The sequence below is a fragment of the Corvus moneduloides genome, chromosome 1, assembly GCF_009650955.1.
Source record: "Corvus moneduloides isolate bCorMon1 chromosome 1, bCorMon1.pri, whole genome shotgun sequence".
NCBI classification, from domain to species: domain Eukaryota; kingdom Metazoa; phylum Chordata; class Aves; order Passeriformes; family Corvidae; genus Corvus; species Corvus moneduloides.
In genome coordinates, this window is record NC_045476.1 from 165,171,206 (window position 1) to 165,188,220 (window position 17,015).

Genomic DNA, 17,015 nt, shown 5'->3' on the forward strand with positions numbered 1-17,015 from the left:
TTGGGATAAAACCCCAGCTGTGGTCCTGTTCGTGTTATGCAGGGGGGTTTTCCACGTCCTGGCTTTCAGGAAGGACCTCACCTCCTGCTGAGTTTAGGGATGGCATCAATGGAACTGGGGGAAGGAATAGAGCTGGAAAAAATTCCAGGCTTCAGGATGAGCCGTGCAGTGCCAAAGCCATGATCCCATGGCAGAGCTCTGCTCTACCAAGGTGATAAATGGAGATAAATTTATCTTATATAAATATGTTTTTATATATAAAGTGAGCAGGGCAGTGTTTGGCTCCCAGGGACGCGGGAATATTGAGGAGGCAGCCAGGCATGGAGCATGGAAAGGAGGGAATGTGCAAAACCCCAAATCTGGGCAATACAGAATATAAAGATCCATTCAAGCCAAAAGATTCCAGCTCCAAACCGAGCCCAGGCACTGCTCACAGTAGCTCAACCCCGAGCTCAGAGCCAAATCCAAGTTTTTCTTTTGTCCGGGATTAATTTGGCTGAGATTCGAATGAATTCCTGCTTTTTAAGTGAACATTACCCCAAATTCCTCCATGACCAGCACCCCAGCCCATTTCTTCCCTGGGATTGAACTCCAGGACTGGAGTTCTCACCTTACGGAGATGTTGGGTTTTGTGTGGAACACCGGAGCAGTTTTGGGACAAACCTGTCAGGTGGGAGCATCAATAAGTGAGGAGGAAGGAGCAGGGCACACTTTGGAAATGCCGCATTGATCGGCTCCTTGTGGTTTTCCGCCAGTTTCCAGCGATCCCGGTAATTCCTGCTTGGAGGTGGCACAGAGCGTCCAGCAGGAGTGCAGGGGGGCTTTGCCACGTACTGTGACTGATCCTGAGCATCCATGGATAAGGTGCTCCAAGGTGCTGCTGTGTTTGGGGGAGAGCATCCCCCCAAAATCACCCCTCTGCCCCATGGAAAACCCACGGGCTGGGAAGCTGGAGGAATTCCAGCCATTTCCCAGCCCAGCAAAGCCCACGGGGCCTTCGATGGGCAAGTAAAGCTTGAAAATGGGGTTAAGGAGCTCTGCAGGTGGGGGACGTGGAGGGGACCCCCAGGGCTTGTCCCCATGTCCCCATCCCAAGTGCCAGGCAGCCCTTGGAGCATCCCTTTGGACCGGGCTGCTGTTCTCACCCCTGGAAAAGGCTGAGGATGGAGCTGAGGATGCAGGAGATGCCCATGAGGAGCGGAGGGACTGCAGATCCTCACAGGAGGGAGGGGGTGGTGTCCTGAGGTCCTGCAACCCCATGCAGACCCCAAAAAGCAGTAGGAAGATGGAGAAGGAGGCTCCAGCCCCACTCAGAGATCAGGAAAAATGAGGGAAAAGCTTTGAAACAAGGTCAGAGTGACCCCAAACGCCACACAGCCTCCTGCAGCAGACGTGGTGGCACCCGCAGATCGCCGCAGTCCTGCGGCACACAGGAACACACGACCCTGTCCCACCTCATCCCCATCCCAAAACATGCGCCAACACCCTTGGAATACACACACAATCCTGAAAATATTGCAGCCATCCCAAAAAACTCTGCAAACCCAAGCTGGGACCACCCAGATCCCAGGGTGCAGGGGGAGAATCAGCCCCAAAAAGGAGACGAGTCATAAACCAGCCAAACTTGGGCTTAAACCACTTTAGTTTTTATTATTTATTCAGCAAAGCCAAATCCCAGAAAGCTGGGAGCTTCAGGAGCCCGGAGAAAGTCAGGATGAAGGGGCAGAAGGGTGCAATTCCACCCTCAAATCTCCCCAAAAAACTGTGGGATAGGGTCCCCCATGGAGAACCACTGATAACGGGTGGCAGCAACACCCTGTGTCCTGCTTCAGCTATTCCCTTATTTAGGGGATTTCCAGGGATTTCCAGGAGGGTTCGGGGGGAAAAAAAATGAGCGGGTAACTAAAACGAAAAATCACAGTGGCACAAGGAATTGGGGATCCCTTCGGGATGAAGGGGAAGGGATAATATCTGGATTGCCAAAATAATCCGGGATCCCTCCCAGGTTGTTGCCCCCCCAAAAATGAAATCTATAAATCAAAAAGGAGGAGGCAAAGGGGAAAAGTGGGAATCCTAAATTGCTGCCTTCGCTCTGCCATGGAAGTGGAGAAAGGATTCCAGAGCGGGAGGTGAGCGCCGTCACCCCGCAGGCACCGTGCTGGGTCCTGGGGTGACAGCCCATGGGACAGCGTTCCCAGAAAACCCCACAGAGCCCCTGAAGTCAGCTCTGCTTCTCCAACCAGCTCCAGCGCAGCTGGGAAAAGGGGCAGTGACCCCCAGGATGTGCCCATCGGGAACGTGGGTCATGGGAAGATCCAGGAGTGAGGATTCAGATGGCGGGGGCTGAGATCCCTCGGCTGGTTTGGGGAAGGCACCAGCCCCAAACACTTTTCCTCCCCAAATTCTCCTTATTTGATCCCAACCAGGCAGCTGGATGCGTTCTCCCAAAAAAAATAAAACAAACACACCAAGAGAAGGGGATATTGGGAGGAAAATTAGGGAATAACCCACCAGGAAGCTGTGATTCACCTCCAAAAAATGGGAGGGTGCAATGTCCCGCGAGCGGCTGCACGGGTTAATTTTATTTAGAGCCAGGTTTGCAAAGCTTCCCTGGATCTAAATAAATACAGGAATAAGGGGTGAATCCACCACCTTCCAAACCCCCCTTTTTGTCCAGCCCTGGGACAAATGTCCCTCTTTGCATCCCAGCTCCCATCCCAAAATCCAAGTCCGATATTGAGCCGAGCTCAGGCTGCTCAAAAACCCTCTGGCCACAAAATAAGACACCAAAAAGACGGAAAAAGATGAAGAAAAGGGGGAGTGAGGCTTGGGGGTGCAGAAGAGGTAAGACTAGAGGGTTGTGGGGTCACAGGCACACCCCACAAATCCCAGGAGAAGCCGGGGGGTTACATGAGCACGGTGGAGACTTATGGAAGCGGCAGGAGGGAACACGCCACAGCCTGGGGACCTGCCACGGCTGAGCCTGGGCAAAAATATAAGACAGAAAATACACCTAAATATTAAAAAATGACATAAAATGCCCAAAAACTATGTTGGACCAAGGGTTGCATTGGAATTTGTCCCGCTGAGTCCAGGAAAAGCTGCAGCCACGCTCAGGGTTTGCGGCAAAGGGAAAAATATCCTTAAAAACAGTCCCCAAAATCAGTAAAAAACCAACTCAAAAGCTTGGATTGGGGAAGGTGTGGGCTTGGTTTGTTAAGGGTTTTTTTTTATCCTTTTTAAATAAAGAATTCAAGAGGGAGAAGCCAAAAGAGGAAAGAAAAATCATTTATTACCGTTGAAAATCAAGCCAGCGGCTCGTCAGGACGGTGTCGGACAAGCTGGGACCAAACTGGATCCGGTGACTTTTCAGCAGCTGCAGGGACGAAGGTCTCCAGGACCCTCCAGCCGGGAAAGAAAACCAAAACCACCCAGAACCCGGCTGGAAAAAACAAAAAACAAAAAGGCAGGAAAAGTGAAAAGCCAGAGTTCAATGGGGCAGAGGCGACGCTCAACGCCGGACTTATCTCAGCGGGAGCTCGGGGAAGCTTTTGCATCCGCCCCGGGAATCAAAGGGAAGAATAAACAACCCCCAAACAAAACCCCGATGCTGCGGGACCCCCCCAAAGTTGAGAGAAAACCCGACCCAGGCTCTAGTTGAATATAAGTTTTTATCTTGATGCAACATCATTAAAACCGTCACAAATCGAAACAACAGGTCGTTAAAAACGCTTCGCACGATCAGTCCCTAAAATGCACCAGGCTCCCAAGCTCGCTTTGTCCGCAGGACCCTTTTGTTTTCCACCCCCCCCCCCCCCGCCCCAAAATTTGTTTTTTTAATGTTTTTTTTTTCTCCTTTTTTAAATAAGCAACTCGTTTAAAAAAACAAAAACAAAACAAACCCGCCCCGCTCCTCCGCGCAGGATCGGTCCCGCTTTCGCTCCAACGATTGCACGAATTCTTAATCCTCTTTTTTTTTCCTCTTGTTTCCACAACAAATAATGTGCATTTTCTTGCCGTCCTTTTTTTTTTTTTTTCCAAACATCGAGGTTAAAATAAGATTTTTCCGTTTCCCGAGGGTTAATAAATAAATCTGGTGCATAGTGAGATAGCAGCCAACCGTTTGCAGTCCATATATTACTATATTGCCTTTCAGGTCACCCTAAAATTGTTACCTCTTCCCCTCCCTCCCCTCCCCACTATTTTTAAGAGCATAGATAATTTTAAATCTCTATAAAACAGTATTATTTCACCCAATCGATTCCTGTATATAGTGCATTCGGCTTCTTCCCAACATCGTTAAATTAACTCGGATATTATTTGCATGCTATTACATACAAACTTTTAAGACTCGTGTATTTTTTTTTCTCTTTTCTAAAGGATTTTAGGGTTTTTTTGTTCATTTTTTTTGTTGTTTTTTTTTTGTTCGTTTTCTTTTTCTCGTAAATCACCAAGCAAAATATAGGCTCAAGGGAAAAAAAAAAGAAAAGAAAAAAAAAGGCAAAAACGAACTAATTTTCTACATATTTACAAGGGTGAATAAGTTAAATGTGGCTCAGGTTTGCCGGCCGGGAATGGGGGGTGGGCGGAGGGGCCGGGCAGGGCGCAGCGCTGCCGGGGACCCCCCCGGCCGATCCGTGGGGACCCCTCGAAGAATAAAAATCCCAATGGAGGGGAAAACCCGCAGGAAAAGGGCGGGGGGGGGGAGGGGAGAAGCCACCTGGATGGTGCTGATGCTCCCGGGAAGGGGGGCGGGTGGCCGTACACGTCCCGCATGCAGGGCTGCCCCCCACTCCCCCACCCCGGGACCCCCCACCCCGAGTCCCGATGGGTGGGTGTGTGATGGGAGGGAGGGAGGGAGTGAGTTCAACTTCTCCTCCCCAGAATTTCAGTGGGGACTTCATAATTTTTTTTTTTTTTTTTTTTTTTTTAATATAAGCGGCAGGTTTGCTCTCCCCCGCATGAGGAAAAAAACAAAAAGGGGATCCCACCCCATCCCACCAGCCCGGCTCACATGAAGAAGTCAGCGGTGGCTTTCGGGGCAGCGGATGGGGAGGGCTCCCTCGGGAAGCCCCGGCCGGCCAACTTCTCATATTTTTCTTTGTACAGATCCCTTTCCTTGGCCAAGCGGGTCACCTCCTGCTTGAGCTGCTCCACCTGGCTCTGCAGTTGGCATTTCTCGTTCTCCAAGATGTGCCGTTGCTGGACCCGCTTGTAGCGGCAGGATTGAGCGTAGCCCCGGTTCTTCAAGGTCCTCCTCTTCTGCTTGAGGCGGATCACCTCCTCCTTGCTGAAGCCCCGCAGCTGCCGGTTCAGCTCCCGCACGGACATACTCACCAGCTGATCGTCGGAGAACCGGTCCTCCAGGCGTAGGTGGTGATGATGATGATGGTGATGGCCGGGATGGTGATGGGCGGCCGGCGGCAGCTCCTCACCCCCGAAGGGTTGAGGTCGGAAGGGCTCGTACCCTTGGTGGTGATGATGATGATGGTGAGGGGCACCGATCAACGCCTCCACCGCGTCCTCCGGCGTCAGGTTGAGAGCTTCGGGGTTGAGGTGATGCTGGTAACCCGACATCCAGTACAGCTCCTCCAGCTGCTGTTTGGAGCCCAGGGAAGCGGCGGTGGTAGCCGGGGGGCCGGGGGCCGGTTGCCCACCTGGGCTGGGAGCGCAGAAGCTGGGCGAGGAAGGCACGGAGGAGCAGGGCGTGCTGAGCGGGGTGGACGACAGGGAGCCGGCGGGCAGACGGTGGCACAGCCGCTCCGCCTCCGCCGGCTCCTTCTTCACCTCAAACTTCATCAGGTCGAAATCGTTCACGTACTCGATGGCGAGGGGGCTCGTGGGCAGCTCCGCGCTCATGGCCAGCTCCGAGGCCATCTCAGTCCATGGAGGGACCGGAGGGGGAGCCCCCGGGCACCGCCGCTCACCGAGGGTCCCGCGGGCTCCGGGAGCCTCCTCCGAGCGGGCTCCGGCGCAAGCGGCTGCCCCGACCGGGCTCCGGAACCCTCCGATGGGGCTTTGCGGTGTGGTTCAGCGGGGCTCCGGGACCCTCCGCGGGGCTCCGCTGCGGGGCTCAGCCGCGCTCCGGGACCTCCCGACGGGACTTTGCGGCGCGATTCAGCCGGGCTACGGGACCTTCTGACGGAGCTCTGCTGTGGCGTTCAGCGGGGCTCCGGGACGCTGCGACCGGGATCCGCTGCGAGGCTCAGCCGCGCTCCGGGACGCTCCGATGGGACTTCGCGGGGAGGTTCAGCGGCGTCCGGGACGGGGCTCTGTTGCGGGGCTCAGCCGGGCTCCGGGACCCTCCGCCGCGGCTCTGCTGCGGGGCTCAGCCGGGCTCCGCTGCTCGCCTCCGACGGGACTTTGCGGCGCGGTTCAGCCGGGCTCCGGAACGGGGCTCCGGGATCCCCAGCCGGGGCTGCGGGGCAGCCACCTCTCTCCGTCGGGGCTCGGCTCCGCTGCGCAGCCGGGCTCCGCTGCTGGGCTCCGGGACCCTCCTCCGGCCGCCACGGCTCTGCGCTCGGGCCGGGCGGGCTCCGCCGCTGCCTGCGGCCGGTCCCCAATGGCGAGGAGCGGGCAGCGCCCTGCCCGCCCCTTCCTGCCTCCCCTGGCACCTGCCCCGGCCCCACCTCCCCGGGCTCCGAGCCTTCTCCTGCCGCCTCCTCCCGCCGGGACACGGCGCCCTGGGGGCGGGGGCCGCTCCCCTTCCCGCCCCTGCCCGCGACCGGCGCCGCCGCCGCCGGGCGCTCAATGGAACTCGCCGCCTTTTATACGGGGAAAACGAGGCACGGCCCCTCCCAGCAAGGCGGGGCTAAGATCTTCCAGCCTATCAGCGCCCCGACAGCCCGCTTGGATTTGCATATCCCCATGGCAACGCCCCCAGGGCAGCTGTCAATCTCCGGAGAGGGGGGAAATGTTCCGGGTACCCCCTGGACCCTTTCGGCTCCCGCATCCCGATGTGTGGCTTCATCTGCCACCCACCGCCAGGAGCTGAGGGTGCAGTGGAGAAAAACAGCCAAAAATCCTAATTTCGTACTCCCCAAAATTGGGAAATATCAAAAAAAAGGATTGTTGAGCCTAAATCAGGTTCGGTGTCACCTCGCTGGGGGATCACAGCATCCCACTGGATGACATTGGAGCGCAGTCCCTTCCCCGCCTCAGGAACAGCCCAGGATCCTTCCCAAAGCACTTTCATCCTTTCAGAAAGTCAAGTAAATACAGTTTTGGTATTTTCGGGCTTTCCCATAAGCTGTTGGTGGTCAGAGAGCAGCCACGTGCACCTCTGTGCTCCAGTGCTGCCTCTGGTTTCAGAGGTGACATCCACACCTGGCACAGGTGACATCCACACCTGGCACGACTGGGAGTGTCACCAGCTGGAGGACCAGGACCACCATCCCAGCACCTGGAAAAGGTGTCCCTGGAGCCGAGTGGCAGCTGGTCAGGGAGTTTTGGGGGTGCTCATCACACCCCTGGATGAGGCCCTGGCTGAGATGCAGCTGCGTTGCTCCATCCGCCGCCTCATGGCTGCTGAAGCCTGGGAGGAACAGGACAGGGAAACCGAGGCACGGGGCAGTCACCATGGAGTTGTCCCATTTAATCCCAAGGGATGAGCAGCTTCATCCCACAGAGGCTGGCAACACCTACCCACTCATCCCCTCGGGGTCCAGGATTGTCTCTGTCACCCACAGGATGCATCCTGGGTCCCACTGCATCCCAGCCCGGCTGCATCCCACAGGCAGCTCCTCGGGATGTTGGGGGAGACATTCCCCTCATCCACCCAGTGGCTGCTTGGGAACTTAGGGACAGGGGACACTGCCCTCCACGACTGCTAATCGATCCTGGAGACGTAGGGTCAAATTAATGCAAAAAAGGTGTTTTTTGAGGATGAAAACCTTTATCCCGCTGCAACTCCAGCAATTAAAATCCCACATTATTGCTTTTGCTGAATCTGCCCTCTGGGGAGGGTCCATCTTCCTCCTGCTGATTGAGTCAGGGAAGGGTCATGGATGCAGGCAAAGCCCTAAACATGACCCCCATTCCCTGGTGATCCGCCGTTGGAGACCCCAAACTTGGGTACAACTTGAAGGAGGGGGCAAAGAACTGGACAACAAAAAACCCTTTTCGTGCAGTGGTTTTAACCCTTTTTCCTTCATTGCGTGACCCTAAATCCATCATCATCCCACCGGTGCAGTGGGATATCGGGATCCTGCACTGGGAGAAGATGGGGTGCCACCTCCCTGCCCCTGGCACTGTGCTCCTCCCCAGAGCTGCTCCACCTTGGGGGCACCCGGCCCCCACCAGCAGCTGCCACCCGCGCTGGGACAGGAGCCACCAAGGGATTAGAACCGGGCCGGGCTCCAACGGGGCCGTGGCTCCCCCGCAACACCCCCGGGGGTATTTTTAGGAAATGCCCACGGCATGTCCCCAACCCTCCCCGCCGCGGCGGGCCCGTCAGCTAAGTTTACTCACAGGCGGTCAAGTGACATAACCAGGTTGGTGGCCTCGGGATGGTGGCGGGATGGCGTCACCTTTCCCTTTTAGAGCTCGTGTGCCCCATCACCCCTTGGAGCAGGGCCGGGTGCCCACCTGGGGCTGCCTCAGTTTCCCTGCATGGCACACGGCTCCCAGCTGGGGTGTTGGTGGCTCGGAGACAGTGACCTCACCCCATGGGAGGGTGCTGTCCACCACGATGCACTGCACGGACAGGATGGGACCATCTTGGTGATGATCCACCAGCATCTGCCCCATGACCCAGTTGTTGCAGGGGGGGGGAATCATATGGAGAGGCTGGGAGGAGGATGAGGAGGAGAAGGTGGAGAAGAAGGAGGGCAAGGAACAGCCACCCTGATGACGGACAGAAAACCGATCCTGGCTGGTGACGTTCACCCGGCACCTGCTTCCCCGGCAGGGGACCAAGAGTGGTGCCAGCAGCACCCGCCGCAGGAAGGTTTTCCAGGAAATGTTTACGGAGCCCTCCAGAAACTCCACCCCGAGCCAACCTTCCCGCCGTGGCACCCCCAGGGAATGTCTTTGCTTGGTCCCCAAGCCCAACCGTGCACCCCGGCTTCACAGCGAGGATGGATAAATCCCATGGGAGCCCTCAGCCGAGGAATTGAGGATGTTGGAGACAGAGGGAGAACCCACCGGAGTTCAGTGACACCTCTCCAGGGGCCGCGTTTATCCCTGCTTGGAAATTAATCACCCCCAAGCAGAGCTTTAATGACAGCCGGCTGGAAATTCCAATCCTTCCTGGGAAGGGAGCAGTGGTGCCGGTGGGCGGCGAAGCCACGGCTCGGAGTGGAGCTGCTCATTGCCTCATTTAATTAGTGCAGCACAAGGATTATCCTCGTTAAGGATCCATGGAAAAACCAAAGCTGCCGGCCACCACTGGCCATCCCTGAAGATTCACAGCAGTACCGTCTCCTCCAGGGTGGTTTTTAGGGAATTTAGCTGGGATTTTTCAGGAAACCACCATGTGAAGGAACATTGTTTCTGGGTAAAAAGTTTTAATAATTAAAAAACACAAGGATTTAGGGACTGGAGTGAGTCCTCCACTGGATCTGGATGGGTATTTGATGGAATGTTCACGCACTGCTGAAAAAAGAGGAAAGCCACAGGGAGGCTCCTCCGTCCCAGGGGAGGAATCTCTTTATTTACATATCAAAACACAGGAGTTAACAAAAGACATTTTAATACCAACGAAAAACACAACGTTTTTTATTAAAAATCAACTCGTTGGACACACCCTGGGGCACAAGTGACATCCCAGGGTGGGGACCCACTGGTCCTCCAGCGCCTGGGGGGTGTTGTGGATTTGGGATGGTGACAAAACCCCTCCATGGGGGTCACTTGGGGAAGGGAAACCCCCTGTGGGGTCCTGTTTGGGGGGCAAAGCCACTGCCCGTTGGCATTTCCCACCCCATCTCTGATCACACCTGGATGCTGCATCCCCAGGGAGCCCCAGCTCTTCCCAAATCCCTGCTGATGCCTCTTCCCCATGGGATTTTGCCTGAGGGGCAGTGGATAAGCAAATCCCACCACCCCGCATGCCTGTCCCAGCTCTCGGCACTTCTTGGCAAAGGGAGCTGTTCCCAAAATCTCATCCGTGTGGGGGAACAGCACCTGCCACCCCAAAATCCCTTGGAAATTGTACCTATGGATGCAAAACCCCATTGTTCCAGTGGCATAATGCTCTCCCTTCACTCTGCTCCTGCTTGGATTTGGAGAGTACCAAAAAACCCAAAACCCTGGAGAGCTGGTTTGGGTTTCCCAATGGAGCCCAAACCCCCACGGAGATAGAGAGAGGTGGGGGTCGGGCCATGGGAGACCCCGAAATGCAGAGTGTGAGCTCAGCACTGCTCCCAACACATTTCCATGCGGGATGCTCTCAGCTCCAAGAAATTTCCTCCCAAAAGCAAGGGGATGGAGCAGGATGGGCTCTTGGAATGGAGGGATCAGGGCTGTGGGGGCTTTACACCCATTACATCCCAGCACGGTGACTTGTCCCCAGTTCATCCTGACCTGGATGTGGGAATGTCACCTGATGGCGTTAAACCACCTCAGGTCCCCCTGTCACCTCGTGGCCAGGACAGCACCGGAGCATGGATGCGGATGGGAAGCTCTTCCCAGCCCCACAAGCATCCAAAGAGGTGGCAGGACTTGCCTTCAACAAACCAGCTGAAAAGGTCATTTATTGGTCAATTCAAAGATTCCAAACAAAGCTGCTTCCCTGCAGGAATGAGTGGTGTATTCCCACGCTGCCACACGACTCCGCGTCCAAACGACGTCCCGGAAAAGCAAGAGGAGGAGGGGGTGCCATGCCTGGACATGGCATCCTGAGGTAGGTGCCAGGTCTTTCCCTGGCTCTCCGGTTCCTGAGCTGGTCGGCTGCCACGGGATCGAGATTGACTCACAGCCGGGGCTTGATCTGCAGCCGTTTGCCTGGAGGGAGGAAAGGGAATGGTGATGGTGGGAAGGGGGGGGACGGGACACAGCTGGACACTCCCAGGCTTCTCCTTGCCTGGTCATGGGAAGGGGTTAAAGCACTGGGGATGAGCACCGGGAAACCGGGAATGCGGGTGGTTCTCTATCCTGGCAGCACCCACTGGACTCACCTCTGCCACCCGCCACACGGGGGTTCTCGGAATCCTGCAGGGATGACCTTGGCAAAATCCTCCTCCGTTTGGCGCTGCCTGGGAAGGGAAGGAAAGGAAGAAAAGAGGAGAAAGTCGCTGAGGTTGGCTCGGGTCACCTTGGAAATCCCTCAGAATGCAGGTGTAGGAGTGTCCTAAGTTCCTCTTCTGCTTCACATCCCCCTTGGCCACGTCAAGGACGGAGGTGGCTCATTCCCCAAATCCCTGAGCATCCTCAGCTCCCTACAAGTGGCACTCAGAGGTCACTTCCCACCACAGAGCAGCAAATATGCTGCAAAATTCCCAAGTTATGGGTGAAAAAGAGAATTAAAAAGGATTCAACCCTTCCCACTGGAAGCACAAAGTGAACACCAGAACTTGCTTTGGTGGTGGGATGGAGCCAGAAAGAGCTGAGCACCAGCAATCATCCCCCCAAGCATTCCCAGCATCCCTTTAGGATGCTCCAGGTGATGTCTTCTGCTTGCTGGAATATGGTGCTTCGTCCAAAGAGGGTTCTGGATGCTCATGTAGAGCCAAAATGCCATGAAGTGCCTCTGGGATGTGTCCTTGTAGGACAAGTCCAGGACCATCCCATGGACCAAGGTGGACAGAGTGGAATCCTTCTCCATTTCAACCACAACATTGGAAGCACCTTTCTGCAGGTTCTCCTATTTTCCCTCTCCAAAGGGTTTGGAGAGGTGGTTATGGGGTTCCACCTATCAGAGTGATGGGTGGGAAGGAAAGTGGTGGCCAGTTGGCCACCAAGATGAACGAGGATGGAAAAAAAGGAGGTTTCCCAGGAAAAAAAGGACCCACAGCTTGTTGAATGATGAGGTTTAGTGGGAAAAGTCCCCCTTCACCTGAGATTAATGGAAGTGGAGAAGGTCATGGAAAAGATGGAGGGAATCCAGCCCAAACTCCCTCCAGATGTTCTGTTGCCTGTGTTCCCACAAAATTCCGCATGGCACTTCCCAAACAATGGACCCAACACAGAGGTGGGACCAAGGACACCTTCAAGCAGCCTTGAGAGCCCAAAGGAGAACATTTTTTGAGCAGGGGAGGCAGGACAGGTGAGGACCCAACAACGGGGAGTCTCCAAGAGTTTTCCTTTGCTTTCCAACTTGGATAAACAAACTTGCTGGGAGTCGAAGCCACGCTGGCAGTGATTCATTGCTGCCGAGTTAATTTATGGAAAATAAAGAGGGCTCATTTAGCACCTTTCCACCCTTAATATAACACCCATACATCAGCAGGATGCAAGGCAGACACGGCGGATCCAGATATTCCTCACCAGCAACGCAGCCGAATCCGGCTTTTGGGAACAGTGGCATGGAGCGAAATACCCATCACGTCCCCACCCTCCCAGTTTTTCCCTTTGGCATCCAGCCAGGTGGTTTTTCCAGCCTGGGATTTTCAAACGCCATCCTGGTTGCTGGAATGAGGGTCCAGAGTGGCCGATTGTCACCTCAAGGGGTCAAAATCAGCATCTCCACACTCTTGTCCCACCAGAACAGGGTGTCAGTTCAATAGGAATGGTGGGAACGGCTCAATTCCCTTTGGATGAGCCAGGGAAAACTTCCATAGCTGATATCCGTGAGGCAGCTCAAAGCAAACATGATTACAGAAGTAGAAATATAGATTTTGTTGTTGTTGTTGTTGTTGCTGGTTTTGGGAGAAAAAAAAAGGTGATTTTTAAATCAACTGTAATTAACTTCCTGATTTTAGTACTGACTGCACGGAGCCAGGATACTTCCAGAGCATCCATGCTTGATTTCCAACAGATTCCTCAAAAAAATCGAGGCAAGAACAAGAAAATAAACCCACAACAGGTTGTGAGAGGGCTAAACTGGTTCAGTTTCTCCCCTTGGATGGAGGGAGATGGAGGAAGGATGGCGCAGCCGACGGGCGAACACCAAATCCCAAAATAACCCCAGGAGGGAAAACCTGGATCAGATGGGGGTGTCACTTCACCCAACCCCAGCAAAGGAAAAGATATTTTTCCAGTTTTGTGCTTGGGAGATCCTGCAAATGGCGTGATCAATCTTGGGTCGCATCTCCAGCTCCTTCACTCTCTCCCCCCGCCGCCTTTCCCGGCATTCCGGGAGCGGCGCAATCCATCTTCCAAGGAACCAGGTATATAATTTCTAGTTAGCGAAAGCAACCCCTTTTTCATTCCGATGATTGAACAGCTTCCAAAGGAGGAGAACCGAGGCCGGATCACGAGTTTTCCATCGAAAACCAGGCGGTTTTCGCTGAGCTTGTCAGGCTTGCCGGAGAATTAGGACTTCCAGCGCTCTTCCTCCTGATGGAAATCAACATTTATTTTGCCTAAGCCTAAGAAGGTGTCAGGCAGACGGAGAAACTTGCCACTCTTCTCCAAGAAAAAAGAGGGAAAAGAAGGAAATCTAATAGAAATATATTATCAAGTCCGAGGAGTGGACAGTGCAGTAAATCACACTTCAGGTGGCACCATTAGATTTTTCAATAAAACCTGGTTTTCCCCCAGCCGGAGCCAAGCGGCTCCAGCTGCATCCGGCAGGGAAGTTAAAACCAAATTTGTTTCATCCAGATGCTGATCTGAGAGGGATTGAAAGGGATTTCAAGGTGGGGAATCCTCTCGGATGAAGGGTGAAAGGAGGTGGGTCTGGGCCTGGGCCCCAAATCCTCTCCCTGTTCATCATTCCTGATCCCTGAGGGATTACAAAATTGGGCTTCTCCACAAGGTGGGGAGGTGGAAGGCAGCCCCACATCAGGGGCGGAAGATCCCCAAGTCCTAAAGAAACGGGATGCAGGGAAAGAAAACTCCCTTGCAGCTTTCCAAACTTTGCCATCCAGCAGGAGAAAAACTGGAATTTTTGTTGGCTTCCTTTCCTCAACACCCTCCAGCCTGATGGAATGTTTGGTCTCCATCGTTCTCCTGACGCCACCAAAGGGTTTCATCCTGTCCTGCCTCTTCCTCCAGGAAGGCTTGGAGCACCGAGATCCATCTTAGCATTTTCCTGCTGGATGCTCAAGGTTTAACACCATGAGGAGAAATTCCCTCCAAACACACTTTTCCTCCTCATTTCCAAAGGAAAAATATCCCTTAACCCTTTCCAGGACATGGTAGGGGAGTCCAGGGGCTGAATCTGCCTTGGAAAGGTATTTTCCATTTGTAGCCAAAGTGCTCCCGGAGAAACTTGGGCTGGGAGATGCCTTTTAAAATAATTTTTTTTTTTTTTTTAAATAAATAACACTCAACAACAAAAGATGGGTTGGAAAGCCCAGCAGCAAGGGCTACATCCCAGAATTTTCCACAAATGATTTTTCATATGGAAAAAGCAGATGGGGAGGGTTGGATCTCCTTGGCTCCATCCTGCACTAAAATCCACGTGGTGACAACCTGCACTAAAATCCCATCCTGCTGCTGTTCCACCCAAATCTTCTGCCACAGGTGGATGAGACCCTAAAAATTGAGTCTAAATATCCCAGTGGAAGGTGTCCCTGCCCATGGGAATTAGATGGTCCTTAAGATCCCTTCCAACCCAAGTCATTCTAGGATTCCATGAAAAAATGGGCAAAAAATTAATAGGGAAGATTTCAGTCCTGGCAAAGGAGCGAGACTTGGCAGGTGCTAAATTGGACACTGCAATAAGGAAATTAAATAAAAGTTAGGTTTCTGGCTTTTGGAGCTTCTCAGAGCCACCAAGACATGAGAAGATCCAACCCCAGCCTCCAAAAACAGCTGGGTCACCTGCGGCACAGCAAAGGCTGAAGGTATCCCAAGCCTAAAGGTGTCTGGTGGATGCAGGGGATGGAGATGGAAGGACCACAGAATCATTAAGGTTGGAAAAGACCTCCAAGATCATCAAGTCCAACCTGTGACCAATCCCCACCGAGTCACCAGACCAGAGCCCTGAGTACCACATCCAGTCATTCCTTGGACTGCTCCAGGGATGGGGACTCCACCACCTCCCTGGGCAGCCCCTTCCAATGCTTGACAACCCTTTCCATGAAGAAATTCTTCCTGATATCCAACTTGAACCTCCCCTGGTGCAACTTAAGACCATTTCCTCTTGTCCTGTCCCTCATTCCCTGGGAGCAGAGCCCAACCTCCACGAGGCTCCACCTCCTGTCAGGGGGTTGTGGAGAGTGAGAAGGTTCCCCTGGAGTCTCCTTTTCTCCAGGCTAAAATTGATGGAGAGATGGAGGCAACTTATGAGGCATTGCTGCAGAGGGATGGGCAAGATCCACCAGAACCTTGCCCATGGAAGTTGTGGCTGCCCCATCCCTGGAGGTGTTCAAGGCCAGGTTGGATGGGGCTTGGAGCAACCTGGGATAGTGGAAGATGTCCCTGCCGGTGACAGGGGGTTGGAACGAGATGGTCTTTAATGTGCCTTCTGATCCAAATCATTCTGGCGTTCATTGAAATCCCCCTGGTGACATCCACCAGGCCAACATTCCAGGTGGATGAAACCAACCTAAACCTCCCTCACTACAGAGGCCCCACCAGAACAGCCTCTGACCCATAAGGACCTGCTGACTCAGGAGGAGAAGATGGAATTGCTAATGATCCAAGTGAATCCGGCCTGTTAGTGGGATTCAAAGGATCCATGTTGTCCTGCTCGAGGGATGGGTGCAGCTCGATGGATGTTTGAATTAGCAAATGCAATTTGCTAATTTATTACCCAAATTTTATTAGGGGGTCATTAATTCGGTTATGGAAGAATTCTGATCCTCCCTAACTAAACTTTCCCTGCACGTGTTTTCCAGGATGCTGACGAGAGAAGCATCCACCTATGGTGGGATAACACGGCCAAGGCAAGGAGGAGATCCAGGTGACAACAGGAGCATCCCATCACCACCTGCCAGGTGGGTTTTCACCCTCTCCGTTACAAGGAAAATCTGCCAAGTGCCAGGAGAAGAGTTGGGAAGGTGCCACCAAGGTCCAAGCTGCCCCAGAGTCCTTCTGGGGCTCCTGATTTATGAGCTCATGGGTCCCATCAGGAAGAATGATGGAGATTTCCTGCTCCCTGTCCATATCCTGATCATTTATCCTACAGGAGCAGAAGACCTCAGGGGACTTGCACTGATCAAAGGCGTGGTTGCCTCACCTGGCTGCCAAAAAGAGTTCTTGAGCAAAGATCTGGTGGCAGAAGAAACACTGAAGGAGATGCTGAAGGCGATGAAGATCCCACGGGACCCAAGGGGGACTGGCCACATCCACATGGAGGGTGACAGCACCGGCTTTCTCATAAATTAAATTTGGGCTGTGCAGGACCAGGAGTTGGACTTGTGAGTCCCTTCAAATTTGGGATATTCTCTGATTCCTGGAGCTGGGAATGGTTGGATCAAGACCCGCCACCAAGGGGGGCAGTGGCAGTTCTGTGCCCTGTTGGGGTCGTCTCTCAGCCACGGCGAGAAAAGAGGCGAAAATCCACATTCCCAAACTTATCCCTCCAGAACTGGAAGCCGTAAACAAACCCAGAAGCTGCCGCCGCACCTCCCCGAATTCCTCGGAAGCCGAGGCGGTTGAGCGTGCTCAGCGGAGCCGTTAAAAAAGACTGGAGCGAGCATCTTCCATTAACGTTACGACCGTGAAATATGACAATAAAATGACGGCCGTATGGTCCCAAATTTGCAGCCCGCCGAGCTGCTCGGGGTTTATCGTCACTCAAACGTGCAGAGAGCTGTAAAATGTTTACAGAAAGGGTCGTTTGCGGCTATAAAATCCTCTTTTCTCTCCTAAACAAGGCTGAGCGGAGCCATTTACAAAGCCCGGAATGTTCATCGGGGGAGAGGGGAACATCTGTTCTCTCCAGGAGTTTGCAGTGATCTTCTCGAACAAATTAACTAAAATGGGTGCTTTCTAATTAAATTAGCACTCGATTGGAATGGTTTGCA

At 53.8% G+C, this 17,015-nt stretch overlaps 2 protein-coding genes across 4 annotated transcripts in view; both read right to left on the minus strand.

Moving 5' to 3' along the window:
• Positions 1-3,652: 3,652 nt before the first annotated feature.
• Positions 3,653-5,902, minus strand: MAFA (MAF bZIP transcription factor A). The gene has a single exon (XM_032091774.1). The coding sequence runs from the start codon at positions 5,875-5,877 to the stop codon at positions 5,011-5,013; it is 867 nt and encodes a 288-aa protein (XP_031947665.1). The 5' UTR covers positions 5,878-5,902; the 3' UTR covers positions 3,653-5,010.
• A 3,714-nt stretch (positions 5,903-9,616) lies between these two features.
• ZC3H3 (zinc finger CCCH-type containing 3) overlaps positions 9,617-17,015 on the minus strand; it is a 136,059-nt gene continuing 128,660 nt past the window's right edge. For all 3 annotated transcript variants that reach the window (XM_032091800.1, XM_032091794.1, XM_032091785.1), the window contains exons 12-13: positions 11,115-11,192; positions 9,617-10,941 (exon numbers count right to left, since the gene is read on the minus strand). In XM_032091800.1, coding sequence (XP_031947691.1) covers positions 10,910-10,941; positions 11,115-11,192 — 110 coding nt within the window. In that variant the 3' untranslated portion in view covers positions 9,617-10,909. The remainder of the gene's footprint in view (positions 10,942-11,114; positions 11,193-17,015) is intronic.

Excerpts from the sequence above, each read along its gene's own strand:
- MAFA (XM_032091774.1), bottom strand. The coding sequence starts at position 5,877 with ATGGCCTCGGAGCTGGCCATGAGCGCGGAGCTGCCCACGAGCCCCCTC.